Genomic DNA, 16761 nt, shown 5'->3' on the forward strand with positions numbered 1-16761 from the left:
GAGCTGACAGCCCAACATGATCTGCAGAAATGTTTGGTCTGTGGCACTGGTCAGTCCCACTCTTGCTCACCCATATCAGTGCCCAGGGCAAATACTGGGGGGGGGGGGGGAGGGGGAATATTTCAAATTTATTTCTGAAAAATTTGCATCACATTTGTGGGTCTTTCTTCTTTCCATCTGCTGTTTAATACTAAGATTTCCTTCCTCTGGAGCAGGCACAGGTTGTTACAGAGGGATTGATAGGGTCTTTCTGAGAAGGCAGCTTGTTTTGTAAGGCAATTAAGAGGAGTAATGAGATTGTATCAATGTGCTGAATGGAAAAAGCCTACGCGCGGCCATACGGATTAGGGCAGGCTGGCGAAGCAGCAAATGGGCCTGTGCACTATTGCGCGTGGAGGACCTGAGGAGCACAAGCTAGCAGTGATGTACGGGTTGACACTGTGTATGCCCTGTGCACCCAGGGTCTGTGCTTCCTTCTAGGCGATACAAAGAGATCGGATCAGTGACAGTCCTGGGAAAATCTTAATGAAATTACAGATCCCAAGGAGGAGTGTCTTACTGAGTGTGTACTGCTTTGAAATATACTTGTGCCTAGATCCCAGAGACAGCATGTCCTCTGTGCAGTGCTAATGCCGTGCATATAGCTGGTCCCACTGATTAATGTGAATTCTCAGCACTAGTTTTGCATTAATCCAGAGAGCTGGGGTTTCTACAGCTAAACCTGCTTCAGAGAGCAGCTGATATTTCTGCAGTCACTGCAGACTGATGGCTGATACTCTGTGGTTTCCAGCAAGTGAAGTCCTCTAAAAAATGCATCAGTTGGAGAACCTTGCTGCTGGGAAGGGGCCTTGCTGACCTGCTCAGTGCTGCCAGCTGCTGCGGGGCCTCGTGGCTGTTGCTTTAGATGGAGACTGTTGGGAACAGGGAGAGGGTGCAGTTAATTCCAGTAGCATTTTTGTTTTGTGCAGTATATATTGACAAGAGAAATATGGAAATGAGTTCTACATTTGGGGAGTGAGCTGTGAGTTAGCTGGTAGTTGTGTGAATAGAATAATCCGGGGCGCTACCCCGTGTTTAAGAGGAGCTGCTGTGTCCAGGGGGAGCAGAAGCACGCACCATTACCGCTTGTTTGCTGGGCGTGTGGGGTGCGAATCACAGCGGGTTCGTCCCACGGGTCCCAGGGCCGTTTGCCGCGGCCGGAACGTGCGTTTGGTCTGAATTCACCGGGAGCAGATTTCCCTCCGGACGCCGGCTCCGGGCCGCCGCGGGGTGGGGCTGGCGGCCGCTGGGTTCTGCGTCCGCGTCTGCCCGGGCCGGGGTTGCCGGGCAGGGGAGGGGCGAGGCCTCCCACCCGGCACGGGGCGCCCTTCTCGGGGGCGGGGCCGTGGTGCTCAGCGGAGGGCGCGACTCCTTTTCGGTTGGGGCCGGGCTCAGGTGTGGTGGCGCAGCCATGCGGGCGCGGGGCGGGAGCCATGCACTGGGAGCGTGCGCTGCTGCTCCGCCGCAACAACAAGGTACCGGTACCGTTAGCGGAGCGGGGCGGGGAGACGTCGGGGCTCGGTCAACGTGCGCGGTTCTTGCGGGCTGGAACAGCGCTTAACTTGGGAGGGAACAGCGGGGTTTGTGCCCTGGCAAGTGCCACCTGCCGAGGCCCCTGCTCGCAGGCTCCGGGGGGGCTCTGTCTCTGCTTTAAGCTCTGGCCGTTGCAGACCCTCTGGTTTCACGTTGCTTTCGTGCAGTAGGTAAAGCCCCGGTAATAACCGGGGTTTGCCATACACTGATGTGTGTGGGTTTTGCTCTTCCACAGTTACCTTCTCTGTCTTTACTCACCATCTGACAGAGCTGATGGCCTCGCACCAACGCTTCAGACAACGCAGCCTGCCAAACGTGGGTGCCGTGTCTTTATCTGTGTTGAGTTTTTGGTGGTTTGAGGCCATTAAGCTGCCTTAAGTACAAGAGGTTTTGCTTTTTTTCTCAGCTTTTACTGGATGTCTGTAAAGCACATGAAGCTCGGTTGGTACCATGCCCTGGGCAGCTGAAAAAGGATGCATTTCTGCAGAATTACATCTGCTTGTCAAGTGTGTTAGAACAAAGAAGGAAGGGGTTTATATTAGTGAAGCTGGTGATTAGCACTTACATGTCTCTCTCTCCTCACCTAGATTGAGCGGTTGGACGTGAGCAGCTTAGCACAGACCTCCAGTGCCGTGGCCTCGAGCACTGATGGAAGCATCAACGCAGACTCTGTTGATGGGACCCCAGATCCTCAGCGTACAAAAGTGGCTATTACACACCTGCAGCAGAAGATACTGAAGTTGACCGAGCAGATCAAAATTGAACAAACAGCCCGTGATGACAATGTGGCAGAGTACCTGAAACTGGCCAATAACGCAGACAAGCAGCAAAGCGCCCGCATTAAGCAGGTGTTTGAGAAGAAAAATCAAAAGTCAGCCCAGACTATCTTGCAGCTGCAGAAGAAACTAGAACATTACCATCGAAAGCTGCGAGAGATTGAGCAGAATGGGATCCCTCGGCAGCCGAAGGATGTCTTCAGGGATATGCATCAGGGTTTGAAAGATGTTGGAGCAAAAGTCACTGGCTTCAGCGAGGGAGTAGTAGATAGCGTGAAAGGTGGGCTTTCCAGTTTTTCCCAAGCCACCCATTCAGCAGCAGGAGCTGTGGTTTCCAAACCTCGGGAGATTGCCTCCCTCATAAGGAACAAGTTTGGGAGTGCAGACAACATTGCTAATCTGAAAGACTCCTTAGAAGAAGGCCAGGAAGATGGGACAGGAGGCAAGGCTTTAGGTGTTATTCAGAACTTTCAGTCAAGCCCAAAATATGGCAGTGAGGAGGATTGCTCCAGTGCCACATCGGGTTCCGTGGGAGCCAACAGCACAACAGGGGGCCCTGTGGGAGCTTCTAGCTTCAAAACAAACACTCTGGATATGCAGAGCTCAGGGTTTGATGCAATACTGCATGAGATTCAAGAAATTCGAGAGACACAGGCAAGACTGGAAGAATCATTTGAGGACCTTAAGGTTCGCTATCAGAGGGACTACTCGCTAATAATGCAGACACTGCAGGAGGAGCGGTACAGGTAGGTGTTTTGGTACTGTGTTTTGAATTAAATACTGCAAGTTGCAGGGCACCAGTCCTGGACAGGACTACTCAGTGGGCTGTTCCCAGCAGCCTGATTCAGATGGGAAGCTCTGTGGTCTTAGGATTTTGCTCTTCCAGCTTTGTCTTTTGTAAATATTGTTGTCTTGCTGCTCATCTCCCTTTCTGTGTAAGAAAGAAATAGCGAGGAAGAAAGGTTACTTTATAGTGTTTTCAAGATACAAAGGTAAACAAAAGAGGTTTAGAACAGTGTCCCAAAAGGCCAGGAGTATATTGATGCCGTTACTGTTGTCCAGACAGAGCATTTCCCTGCAAAAACCCTGCAAAGCTTTGGGTCAAGGCGAGAGGCAGGGAACTATGGTGGGCAGTATCCTGACCTGCCTCCTCCAATGCTCAGATCCGTAACTACCAGAGAAAGAAAGATCCAGCTTTCTTAGGGTTCTCAAAAAAAGACATGGTCTTGCCGAAACTAGATTATCCTCTTCCCTCCTGCACTCAGCCCCATAGAGGCAGGGTTCAATGAAATTGAGCAAAATTAAATGCAAATATTGGCAGTGCTCTTGTCCTGGAGGTCACTTGGCTCTGGAAGTGGGTAATCTGTGTTTCTGTCAGCCTTCCCCTTGCTGAAAGGAATGGAAGGGCTGGGGAGTTGCTGCGGTACTGCTGTCCCTGATCAGGTCACAGAGGAGAGGTGAAGGAAGAGTGTGGTGTGGCAGCCAGTTCCTCCTACCACCTCCAGGCTACCCCCACCTTTCTGCCAAGGAAGGCAACCCATGGAGAGGTTCCAGGGAGCACTTTCCCTTTCCCTTCCTTGTTGGGTGGGAGAGAGCTTTCAGCAGGCTGCCCTGTGCTGTACATGTCTTGCATCCTCCCCGTCACACACTGGGAGCAAGGGCTTGTCCCCAGGCTCCAGAGGGAAGAGTTACCCTTCTGTAGCCATTCAGGACACTGCAGTCTAAATCAGTGGGATTCTTAAGCTGCACTTCTTAAACTTCAGACAACTGCAAGGGGCCCAAGTCGTCATTCTGATGGAGGACAGCAGGCTTTTGTAATAGGTTGCTTACGGCCTTTGTCACTTTGGCCAGGCTGTGAAGCACAACCTGTGAGGCCCAGCAAAGCTGCTGGGTGTGGGGACAGGTACTGTGTGCCACTTGCTGCATTGGTTTGCACAGCACGACATGAAGCTGCCCTGCAGCTCTTTAGACAAACTGGTGCCAGATCACTGGAAAAACATTTGGAAAGGCTTAGCCTGATAGGATCTTGTAGAGACAGCAAGCTTTCTGTGTGCTTTGCAAAGCTTGGATAGACAAAGCCAGCCCAACACCACTTCCTAATCCTGCTTTGCAGCAATCAGCGATTTGGCTGAGAGCGGCGCCCAGCACAGCAACTTTGGTTCCTAGTGCTTCATTGTCACCAGGTCACATAACAGTGTTGTGCGGAGTTTGATCTTCTGTTCCCCAGCAGAGGGTCCTGTTGTCTGTTGTGTGTAGGTTGTTGTTTCCCACATACAGCAGCAGGCATTCATGGTGGAACACTATGTGCAAGCACTGTTCAGCTGAAGGAGTGGTCTGAAAGTATAATAGAAGACCTTGGGGACTGATGTATGTTGTCGGCTAAACTGGTTAGTTATTCCCTGGCACCACATAGCAGGGTTCATGTAGGTCCTCATGCTTGTGCAGTATGAAGCCTTATCTGTTGTGTGCTGTTAACCTTTACTGAGGTGAGCCTAGAGCCTAACCACTCACCAAGACAGCTTGGTGTGAAAAGCTTCCAGGAGAATCTGTATTTGGTTTATAAATGTTTAAAAAGATAGTAATTTAGACCTGCCATTCGGAATGTTGCTGTGAATTAATTAAAGGTATGACCTTTAAAGAGGACCAGTTAAGGGCACATGAAGTGCCCTTGTCCCTGCAAACTCAGAGGAGAGCAGGTAACTGCATGATCTGAGGAGCTCATGGGTTAATCACAGTGAGATTAACACCTTATTGTACAAATCTAGATTCTGGTTTGATACCTTCTGTACTTTAAACCATCACTTAAGATTAAAGCCAACATCACCCTGAGACCTGGAAGGTTAGCTGATATGTCTGAGGGCAGAGGGGGATTCTGCCTTGGTGGAGGTGGCTGGCTCCTGTTTCTCTGAGCAGGAACCCCTCTGTTCCCCAGCTCTCTTCAGAAAAAAATGAGAAGATGGGAATGAAGGTTGTGGTTTGGAGCTGAGGATTCAAATTAATCTTAACTGGCTTTAAAAGCCGGTTGTAAATTTGCTCTACTTCTGGGAAGCTTTCAAAAACAAGCACTGAGTTCAGTTAGAGCTTAAAAGAAGTATTTTGGAGAAGCCTTTACTCATAGGGCAACACTGAGTGTGTTGTACCTGGAAGCTGGAGCAAAGCAGGTGCCATGACATTTTCTGACCTGGTCTTTGTCCATTTCCTCTTTCTTAGATGTTTTTTCTTGCAGGTCCTGATCTTTTTTCCTTGTGTGTTTGTGCAATTTCTGTTTATCAGCCATGGCTCACTTTGCACATTTTCCGTGGCCGCCTCAATCTCTTCCCTCTCCCTGCTTCCAGACCTTTCATATCAATCTGCATAGCTGCTGGTTTGTGAGCTGGCTCCAGGCAGGGACTTGCTGGTGCAGTCACTCCAGTTCTGCCGCCCTGGTGCTGCGGTGTGGGGCTGTGCTGCCCTGCCTGCCTGCTGGCAGCATGTGCCAGCCCCGGAGCACTGCAGCCGGGCTGAGTCACAGAGGAAGGAAGATGCTGGCGGTGCCTTGGCCCTCATTGTGTTTCTTGTGCACTGGGAGCAGGCGCTGGGTTGCCTGTTGCTTATCTCATCGGTGGGAAGGTGCCGGTTGTTTACTGATACGAGCAGGGACTTTCTGTGCTGTTGAGACTGAAATAAAGTTCCTGCTGAGTATTTTCATCTTGTGTGTCCCTTCAGGAACCTGTTTGTACGCAGTGAAATCATGAGCTCATGTAGTTGGAACGTGGCCAGCCTGAGGGTTTGGGTTTCTTCCTAAGCCTGGTATCCTTGGAAAGGATATTTAGGTCTCGCATGTTCCTGTCCACAGAAATCCATCAGCCGTAATGCTAGATGCTGGTGCAGTCATTTATCTGATTGTTGCTGAAGTCCAATTGTTGGACTTCAGTCTGTTTTCACGTAAACCAGATCAATCCTCTGAAGTCTAGGGGGGTTGAAGAGGCCATGCTGGAGCGTGGCCGGCAGTGAGGGCAGCGTGTTGGGTCAGGCAGGTGCTTACCCAGCTGTGAGTTTCTTTACTCACCAGAATACGTACTGAGTGCAGATAAAATGTCATTTCCATCTCGTCTGTCTCTTACATATGCTGTATTAGTCATGTATATTACAGCTATTACCTTAAAATGCCATAAAGCCCTTAAAAAAGAATAAACGTGGTGGCCATTACTGTGTTTAGCCTTTCCCAGATAAGTTCCCTGGTCCCAAGCAGTGAGCCTCAGAGAACATGTGGAAGTCTGACATGGCTTTTTTGAATAGAATGTTTCCATATCCCACACTCCAGCCGAGCACCCACCTCTGATGTTCTCCAAGGTACTTGTGACAGTTGGCACTAGGCTTTTACGCAGCAAAGTTTCGGTGCAGGAGCATGTCAATCTAGAGGCTAGTAATACTTGAGGAGAAAAATCACATTTTAGCTAGTGAAAAAATAATTCTTGGACTCCAGTGAGGAATTTACTGGATGTAAAGTGGAATTCATCATTCAAGGCAGTGCAGTATTCACAGACGAGTTAAAGTCTGTTGCATAGACTGGCACTCATGTTAGAGAGGGAAGTGTGAGTATAATCTTAACTCTCTTGACAAGTGGTCTTTTTGTAATACCTCTGAATTAAATGTGAACCATCCTTCAGCAGGAAAACCCTGGCTTTGGGCTCTGTAAGTCACATGAACCCCTCTTAGCTTGTCAAATTTGAGCACCAGTAGAAAACAGCAAGGAAAACTTTTTCTGAATTGCAGATAATGGCACAAGGAGTGAAAAGGAGGTAAATGGAGGAAGAGTAATTTCAAAATCAAGTGTGAGAAGGGGGTGTGCTGTTTTGTTTTCTAAATAACCCAATTCCAGCAGCTCCCTACCACCAGTTTTGAAAGTGGGAGTGGTTCTTGGGTATAAACTGCAGCAGCTCTGGGGTCGAGCAGGGAGGTGAAGTATGGTTCAGGAGCGAGCTTGTAGTCCTGCAGACAGGGCAGGAGCCAGGCCTCTTGCAGATAACACTGTACTTAAACTCTTGCCTATACAGATTTGCAGGGTTTCCTTATGTTTCCTGTAGATTGAGGTAGTTTTGAAGTTGTGAAAATACAATTGTTTCTTGCTAGAGAACAGGATTTAAGCTGCCTGGAAACAGCTGCTTTCTGAAGGAAGGAGGTTAAAAGGCATAATCATGATATTTTCAGAAATGCTGAAGTCCCTTTTTGTGTAATAAACCCCCTTGAGATTTTTGTAATCTATTAACAAAGTGAATATATTTCAAATAATTGATGCTGCTTTTTGATGGATTTACTTGTGGTTTCCTCTTGGTGGTTGGCAAGCTGGTTTGTTTTAAGTTGGGTGGGAACAAATGGCAGTATTCATTACCTCCTTCTTTAGCCAGTCTTTCCATGGCTATTCCCTTGTTTGCAGCTTGTTGTTCCTGAGTGGTCAGTTCTCTCGTGTGTCCTCTCATTGCACAGTTCTTGTGGCACCTCCTGGCCTGAGCTGGGTTAGCTGGCAGTTGTCTCAGCCTCACTGCTAGTTGACCGCGTGTTTCATTGCTGGAAATGGTCATACTATGCCTGACTCCTCCTTAGTTTGAAGCAATATTGCATTGGGAGTGGAAATGGAAGGTCTCTTCAGGCTTTTCAATTAAAAACAAAACCCAAGACTGCTTTTAAAGGCAAGCTTTTGCCTACACAACCTGAATATTTAGCTTGTGGAGCACCAAAAAAAACTATGAAAAAAAAAAACCAAAACCCGGAAGCAGGATTTTTGTCTTGGTTTTAGAACTTGTAATTAAATTCATCATTCTAGATAAATATTGTTGATTCATTTCATATGCGTGTATATGAATTAAATTCAGATGGAGTCAGAGGGAAACTGAAATTAAAATGAGGAATTATCTCTTTGTTGAATTCCTTAGAAATTTCTCAGCTATTAGTATCAAGGGTCAGATGATAAGAGCTGTATGGTAAGCCTTTTCCATGCTGTTACAACAAAGAGTGGGAAAACCCCACGGCCACAGTAGCTGTACCCATTCCTTAGTTACTAGCACTTGTAATGAAGCAGGAGTGAGAAGCAGGCGGGAAGAATGGTGGAAGGGGTGATGTGGATGGTGCCCTGCTCACTGCTCCCAGCCTCTGGCTGCAGCCTCACTCTGTGTGTGTGTTACCTTTTGGAAGTAATAGCAATAATTGCCTGATTCTGAACGGGTATTGAAGCAGAAGTTACTTGTAAATATGGACTTTGAATTTAAAAAATGAAGCACTAACATACAAATGCCAAAGTATCCCTAACATACTTTGAAGGTGCTAAAACAACAGGATGGAGGTATCATTGAAGTCATTTTAGAACTCCCTCAATGAGGAGCAACATGGTATCTCTCAGAATTGTTGTAACTCAGGTACTGAGTTACAACTGAGTTACAAACTCCTGGAACTCAGAACTGCTCCCAGGCCACTCATAGAACCAAACTGAAGAATAAGCCTGCAGGTTAATGATTCATGTGCCCTCCTTGTGACCAATGTGATGGTCTTTGATAGCTGAGCTGCATCATTTGTGGGAGATAAAAAATAAGTCAGATATCCATGTGACCTCACATGCAGAGATCAGTCAGGGCTGTCGTGTTCTCTGAGGCATCATCACATTTCCTGTCTGTGTCATTTCTGTGCCTGCACTGTTCAAGTGTAGATGGAAATGCTTAAGAGCTTATGGTATTAGAAGGGAACTGTTGGCTTTACTCTGAAGTTTGGGGAATAACTTGCTCTATTCTAATTCTGTCCTTGATTTCTTGCATCACTTGACAGTTGGTATTTAACTGCTGTGTTTTCCCCCAGGACAAACACTGCCTTACCTGGTAGAAAGGATTTCCTTAATTCCCAGTGAGAGGGCCTTACACTGTAATGCACATGTGTGTAATGACTGAGATGCCACAAAGTTGGCAGTAAAAAGTCGATGATGATCATTGTTTGATTGTTACTGGTATAACTTTGTCATCCTCCTGTCATTAAAGCTACTGTATTGTGTGTCATTTCTAGATGTGAAAGACTGGAAGAGCAGCTAAATGACCTGACTGAGCTCCATCAGAATGAGATCCTCAATTTAAAACAGGAGCTGGCCAGCATGGAGGAGAAAATTGCCTATCAGTCTTATGAGCGAGCCCGGGACATCCAGGTGGGTGACAGAAGCAAGGAGACTCAAGTCCTGCCTTCAGCCTGCTCTTTCTGTAGCTCATTCACTTTTGAAAGACTTCTGTGGTTCAATATTTGGTTTTAATCCTCGTAGCTTTATTGCTAAACTCCATATGGAGAGTTCTGTAAGGGCCTTTATTCAATCTCTGACCCTCTGGTATCTCTCCAAGGAACTTCTCCTGTGATGGCTGTGCCGGTGCAGCAGCAGCAGGCTCACCTGCAGGGGAGCCTTCCCCTCCCTCCAGAGCAGTGGTTTTAATTCAGGTGTAGCAAAGGGGAAGCCTGCAGCCGTGTTTTGCACAGATTTTGGAGGGCAGTGTTTGAAAGCGATGGGACGTGACCTAAGCACCTTTTTTACAGTAGTGTTTCCACTAAGCAGACCCTATGGTGTGTTCCTGTGTCACTAATTTTACAGCAGTGGTCACATATAGCTAAGGGAAAATGGTTTTGGATATCCACTGCATTGAGTCAGAAAACAATTATTTCTGCTGGTTTTGCCCAAACAAGGAGGTGTTTTTAAAAGAGAAATTTCTTTCCTGCTCCACAGGACCAAAGCTTATGGAAACAGAGGTAATGAAGTTGTAGGGTTTTCCACAGGGCAAAAGACGTGGGAAATAATCTGGGCAGATGCCAAATCTAAAAAACAAAGGCCTGTTCAGAAATGGGTCTATCATCCATTTTAAGTGCTTGTTGTGCTAGTTTTAGCAGGCATCTCTGTTCTGATCGCTGATGAGAGATATTTATAAGTGTGAGCAGAGCACTGTGGGCCAGAGTTCTTCCTCTTTCCAACCCCTCGAGGTGCTGCAGCCAGGTGATTTCCTCTGCAGAGCAGGCTGTGCTTTTGGCACACTTGTAGATCCAGCTGCAAGTCCAGTCGGGTCCATGTCCTTCCAGGCTGCCCGTGGTGAGAACAGGCTGAGCAGTTTTGCCCTGTGCTTTCATGGGCTGTTACTGAAGAGAAGCCCTCATGGTTCATTGACCTCCACTGACATGATGCAATGACAGAGAAATGTAACAGGTGACAATGACCTTTAAGATGAGGTTAAAGTAAATCAATGTCTGTGGACATTGTGCCGTGGCCTCTGATAGAGTAAACAGGAGCCTTTCCCTTGGGGGAATGTTACAATACTCAAGTTTTGTTCTCCTCTCCAATTTAACACAGAAGGAAGAAGAAAGGTTCAAAACTTAAACTGAGGTGGGGATTTCTCAATAGTTGTTTTAGTCTTCACTAAAAGCGCTGAATCGTAAAGCAGGAACTTGCAAATGGGGTCAGACTATTCCTCAGCATTGCTGGGGAAAAGGTTGAGTTTTCTTGCATGAAAAACTAGTTAAGAGCATGGGCTGATGCTGCAGAGGACCAGAGTCCTGGTTCCTTTTGCAGTGATTAGTCTGAGAGAGACTGCTACTTGCTGCAGATTTCTAGATGTTACCTGATGGTGGCCTTTATGTCTGAGAAAGGTAACACTGAGGGAGCGTTAACAGAAAAGTTGTAACTTGGTATCTCCAAGAGCAGAAATGTCTCATTGCATTAATTGCCTTAAAACCTCTCTTCTCCCTAGCCCACCCACTGCATGTCATCAGTGTTGTACTGTGGATTGTGTTGGTCCTCTTGAGGTTCAACATGGTGAAATGTCCATAAACAATCACCCCAAGTCAAAAGTTTAGAGATGTTTTGTCCAGGATAGTCTCTTCCTTCCACATAGTTTCGGTTTGCCTCTTCCTAGAGGCAGTTTCCTAAATCTCATGCCTCGTACCCATCTCCTAGACAGCTTCCTTCTCCAGCCCTTGCAGTGTCACCCAGAGCTATGGCAATGCCACACCATGCTGCTGTGCAGCCCCAGCCTTAGTACTTCTCAAACCTTTCTCTGAGCTCGTGCTCACTAAGCAAGCAGAATGTGGCCAAGCCTTTTTGGTTAGTTGTTTCTGTTGACTTAGTTTTCTGCCAGGTTGACTAGAGAATTGAATGGGCTTACAGAAGGGTTGGATAAACACAAGCAAGGAAGGTGATGAAAATGGGAGGGTCTGGGAACGTGCATCCCAGAAGAGGAGGAAGAGTGCTTGCCAGACACAGCACCTTTGTCCCCTCAGTGGTCCCTTGAAACCAAAGCAGAAGTGAGCAGCCCACCAGGTAACACCCCCCTTTCTGACAAAAGCTGATTGCTGAGGGCTGTCAGCATCCTGTTCTCTCTGGCTCCCATGGTAAGGCAGGAAGGATGGTAAAGTCTCAGGTGACCACTGCACCACACATGCAGGGACAGGCAGCCAGCTGACAGTGCAAAGTGGCAGCTGAAGCTTTTAAGGAAGCCTGACTTGTACCCAGCCTGTCACCTTTGTCAAGCCTCTCTGGTGTAAATGAGATGGTGCATTGCAGACTGCAGCACCTAGTTGAGGGGCTCCTCACCCTCCTTGGCACAGCTTCCTGCCCTCCTGCTGCAGGATATGAAATCAGTGCAGTGACTCATGTCCTGCTTAAGGAGGGTGGCCCTGGTCTGGCCTTGTTGGTGAGGTCACAGCCATGGGCTGGCACTGTGGAGCACTGGCAACCCAGCTGTGTGTTCTTGCTGGCAGGAGGCACTGGAAGCGTGCCAGACCCGTATCTCCAAGATGGAGCTGCAGCAGCAGCAGCAGCAAGTGGTGCAGCTAGAGGGGCTGGAGAACGCCACGGCCAGGAATCTGCTGGGGAAGTTCATCAACATCCTCCTGGCCGTCATGGCCGTCCTCCTCGTCTTCGTCTCCACTGTGGCCAACTGCGTCGTGCCCCTCATGAAGACTCGCAATAGGACGTTCAGCACTTTATTTATAGTGGTTTTCATTGCCTTTTTGTGGAAGCACTGGGACGCCATCACCGGCTACTTGGAACGGTTCTTCTCTCCCCCCAGATGATGGCGGCAGGAATCGGCTGCGTCGCGTCCCCGGCGCTCTTGGTGAGCTCATGTGGCAAAGATTAGTCAGCAGCTACTGCGCTGAAGTTTTAAAGTGTCCGAGTGAATTTGTTTACATTTAGAATAACGTTTTTTCTCTGCAAGACGCATTGCAATAGTATTTTTTAGATTTTACTCAAGAACTTTTTGGCGAGAATCCTGGATAATTTTTATGTAGCATGGTTCTCTTTGGATGCAAATCTTAAGATTCTTTAAAGTGTACAAAAGAAATAAATAAAATACAGAAATTTGGAGCATACCAATGGGCAATTTAAATTGTGGCTTGAACTACTGTACTAAACCTGTCAGGAAGAAGAGAACGTGGTTAGCTTAAGATGCGCAAAGCTAAATCTAGTGCACAGCCTTGAATGATGGTACCACAGCAAACCTGTAACACTAAACCTTTACTGTGAAGTCTGCTCACATTCCATGTCCAAATGTATGCGTTCAGAGTGGTTTCTTTCCTTAACAAGAGAAAAACAACGACCTGTGGATCTCCTTCCCAGCTCAGCATCTGGGTTCGCCATTTGTGCTAACCTGACTTACAATAACTGTCTGTAAGGCTGCCTAACTTGGCTAAGCAAATGAAGTGGAAGCCTCATGCCATACACAGTAACTGCACAGTCGTGCTACAGTATTTTGAAGTAGTCCTTGAAATACTTACCTTTAAGCAGAAGCCCTTGGTCGCACTTTTAAGGTTTTTTTTATATGTGTATAGTCACAGATTAAAAAAAAAATCCAAACAGCATACTTGAAGAGTGTAATACTCCAACTCTCAGTGCTTCCTTATTGTTTCTAATAGGAGTTTTTATTATAATTATTATTATTATTATTATTATTGGGGTTTGTTTGTTTTGGTTTTGCGGGGGGGTTTTGTTGTTTTTGTTTTTTTTTAAGGGGTTGGGGGGGTCATTACTTTTTTTTTTCCTTTTTTTTTCCTTTTAAATAAAGAAGTGATGTTTTTAAATGAAGAAATGCGTGAACAATTGTGAGCCGTCTTGTCCTGAAACAGTTTTGAGGATGGCAGAGGGTAGTTTCTAGTGCCAGCCTAGCAGGAGTGCAGCGCTGTTCCTATGCCATTTATCTGCCTCCTGAGTGTACAGATGCAGCATCATGAGTAACATGTCTCCACCCATTGTTGTCATGCAGGGCTTTTTTCCCTCTTCCCTTTTCCAGATGTGAAGGAGAGTGTGTTTATATTTATCATTTGCTTGTCATCAGTCAATCCTGGCCTCAGGATAAGAATAAGGAATTTTTGTTCATTCCTTCCTGGGGAAAAGACAGGTTCTTTTAAGGAAAGAAATACTAAATCAGCAGCCCACTTAAAAGAATGGTTGTCTCAGAATTATCTTATTTAATTTTTAAATAACCCACTAAAAAGTGAAACCAAAGTTTTCCTCCTGTCAGGCTCTGGTAAGATTATTTGTGTGTCTGTGTCAAGGTCTTTGTACACTGTATTTATGTGGTGTGCCATAGAGAGCATCCTCTTTCTCAGCCACGGGGGCAGGTACTGGGTGTAGATACCTTTCCAAGGCTCTAAAGGAAATGTCAGCTTAACTGTAACTGTCACATCCTAGCAGGTCACCACCACGTGCTGGTGGTGGTGATCTGCTGGTACTGCCAGCCACACTTCGTGTGCGGGGAAGCTGCGTTCACTCTGTGCTGGTTTTTTAACTGGTGTCCCTTTCACCAAGCCAAGGTTCAACTTGTCCCCATGGAATCCAAAAAGAGTCCAGGATTCTCTTTCAAAGTTAGATCTTATCTTTAAATTAGGACTTACTTTTCCTTCCTTCCAGGCTTAAGTTCTTTTTAGGAACCAAATGTTGCCCAAGTGACCTAAACCAGTTAAAGTCATACCTATACATACATGGAACATGCACATCACATGTAGGCACACAGAAGCCTGGGGTTTTGTGCTGTGATGCAAATTCTGGGTTCTGAGAAATTCCCTCAGAGTAGGTAAACAACTTTGAGGGTCTCTGATTGCGAGCAGGGATAAGCCCTCCACCATCCCACCATCCTTCTCCCTTCAGAGATGCTGTGTGTTGTCTATAATCACAGGAAACTCAGGTACCTCCTCCCCAGGGACCCCAGCACCCACCTGTCACTATGTGCACTGTCTGCTCCTGTCCTACTTAAAACACAAATTGCCAGTTGCAACTGACTCAAGCCAAAAATAATCAGCTTTCTACAGAGTTGTAGATAGAGCAAAGATTGCATAAATATTCCCTCCCTCAGCCATGCCTCTAGCTCCAGGGAGATTCTGTTCTGTTTAGTACCCTTCTTGGGCTGATTCAAGGGATACAGGTAGCTATCATTTTCCTGTTATGTAGTTTTTATCAGAAACAAAGGTGTGAATAACTCTGAGAACTGGTTTGGCACATGACTTCGTTGCCTTTATTTCTGAAACCCTGCCTTTGCACCCATTTTTCTCAGATTTGATCACTCTAGAATTGCTCAAGCAGGAAGGAGTTGAGAGCCAATGGATCTGGACACACAGTGCCACTCGTCTGTAGTATTTGAAGGAAGTGTTTGTCCCTCCTTTTGTTTATATCCTAATTTAATTTAGTGTCTGAACTCTGTGTAGTCTTCAGTAAATACCACTTGCTACTCTGCCAGAAGGCGCAGGCTTAATAGAAACATATCACCTCAAAACTGTTTGGTGAAGGCCATGTACATATGGTTCTGGACAATGTCTGTCTGTCTGTCTGTCCCTTTCTCTCTCGACAGTTTCTTCCATTCCAGAAAGTTGTCTGCAGTAATGCCATTATGATGCTGCATCCACTTCTCATATCCCAACACAACTGCCATGTGTTTCACCTTTTGCATTAGCAGAATGTTTTGGGGTTTTTCTCCCTCTTCAATTTGAAGGTCTGTGATGATTTCTGATAGCTTAACAATGGTCATATTGTTGGAAATGTGATTCTAGCTTTAAAGCTCCCTTTCTTTGTAAGTGGTTGTGTTTGCTTTCTTGATGAAGCGTTTCTGGATGATGTGTAGAAGACAGTTCCGCTACGGGTGGGTGAGTGTGCGTGTGAGTACCTTTCATTAGCCTTCCTTATGGATGTAAACTTTTTAGTGACCATCTCTGAGTTGCAGAATGTTTCCCAAGACATTTTGTATTCAGAGTTGAAACTGTTCTGAAGTTGCTTAGATATGTTTAGCACATAACAACTTGGCTTATAAAAAGGGAAGAAGAAAAGAGCTCAAAAAGCAGCAGCTTTTCATCAAAATTGGGGTTCAAATGAATTTCATCCGTTTCTGTCAATGTAAAGAACAAAGAAAATCTTGATGCAAAAAAAATTTACCATTTTAAATTTTACCAAGTTTTCTCTCAGGTTCATTAGTTTAGTTTAATGTTACTCAGCATGCTCACAGCAAGTACTGAATTGGGCTGTTCCAATCCCGTGAGTGCAGATTCCATGTTGACTTCTGTACGTGTTGCACTGGGACAGAAAAACCCTGTCTCTCAGCTTTGAAAATAGGGGGGGTTTATTATTATTACTATTAAAAAAGAAGCAGCATTATAGCAGAAGAAGCCAAGCTACAAAGGGGTTCAAGATTGGATCATCTTGCCAGTTTTTAAGTGAATTCTGAATATGGCTAAAGAGTTAAACCTCCTGTGTGTCTGTGTTGTGTATGCCAGGTGGTATAGTAGTAGGCAATTGACTTAGCTGTAAGTGTGGTTTAAAAGTGTAAAAAAAATAAACAGAAAACTCACTTGCACGGGTTGAAAAGTACAGAAATGACACTTGTGAACGTAACACTGTAGTTATAGATCTTAAGCTGCTAATTGTTGAGAGAGATTTACATTTGTCTTGTCTGATTGTCACAGATTTATCTGTGACACTTTTACTGTATATAAAAAACTTTAAATAAAGACCTCAGCTATTAATACTTGCCAGTCTGGATGTTTCCAAAGGGATGGGGAGGAGAAAGGGTGGTCAAGAAGGAAGTGGGGGGTGTCAAAGCTGTGCTGAGCCCTCAAAGCTTAAAATCTGAGCAAATTCTCCATAGATCCTGTCATCCAACTCCATCCTATAATCAGCCATGCACCACCATTGGCTGCGTTGTTTGATCTCTGCGGGCAGAGGAGGAGGAAGAGCAGCACTCTGTTCTTCCTCATTGTTTCCTTCCAGTCCACCTGGAGCCTGGGAGCTTCTCCACAAGGTCACCACCATTCCCATCCCCACAGATGCCAAGTTGGCAACAACTTTGTTAAGGGGAAATGGACCACATCATTTTCTGTTTGCACAAAAAGGTGGAAGTGCTGTAAACCCAGCAAGAGCTCAAAAAGCCAAAGCAGCTGCTTG

General features: G+C 46.1%; 2 protein-coding genes across 15 annotated transcripts in view; one reads left to right on the forward strand and one right to left on the reverse strand.

Moving 5' to 3' along the window:
* The window catches only part of TMCC1 (transmembrane and coiled-coil domain family 1), an 83789-nt gene extending 71082 nt beyond the window's left edge, over nt 1-12707 (forward strand). For 10 of the 13 annotated variants that reach the window (XM_061456005.1, XM_061456011.1, XM_061456010.1 and 7 more), the window contains 3 exons: nt 2160-3094; nt 9375-9510; nt 12096-12707. In XM_061456005.1, the coding sequence (XP_061311989.1) occupies nt 2160-3094; nt 9375-9510; nt 12096-12410 (1386 nt within the window). In that variant the 3' untranslated portion in view covers nt 12411-12707. Of the gene's footprint in view, nt 1-1439; nt 1515-1749; nt 1888-2159; nt 3095-9374; nt 9511-11462; nt 12065-12095 lie in introns of those variants that run through there. The other 3 variants (XM_061456014.1, XM_061456013.1, XM_061456008.1) reach the window with 3 other exon arrangements.
* IFT122 (intraflagellar transport 122) overlaps nt 1-16761 on the reverse strand; it is a 429684-nt gene that overhangs the window by 274024 nt on the left and 138899 nt on the right. The gene's annotated exons all lie outside the window — the stretch shown is intronic.

This window comes from Pezoporus flaviventris, unplaced genomic scaffold (genome assembly GCF_033815535.1).
Source record: "Pezoporus flaviventris isolate CSIRO_AGI_PZ_B2104156 unplaced genomic scaffold, CSIRO_AGI_Pfla_v1 ptg000021l, whole genome shotgun sequence".
Lineage (NCBI taxonomy): Eukaryota > Metazoa > Chordata > Aves > Psittaciformes > Psittacidae > Pezoporus > Pezoporus flaviventris.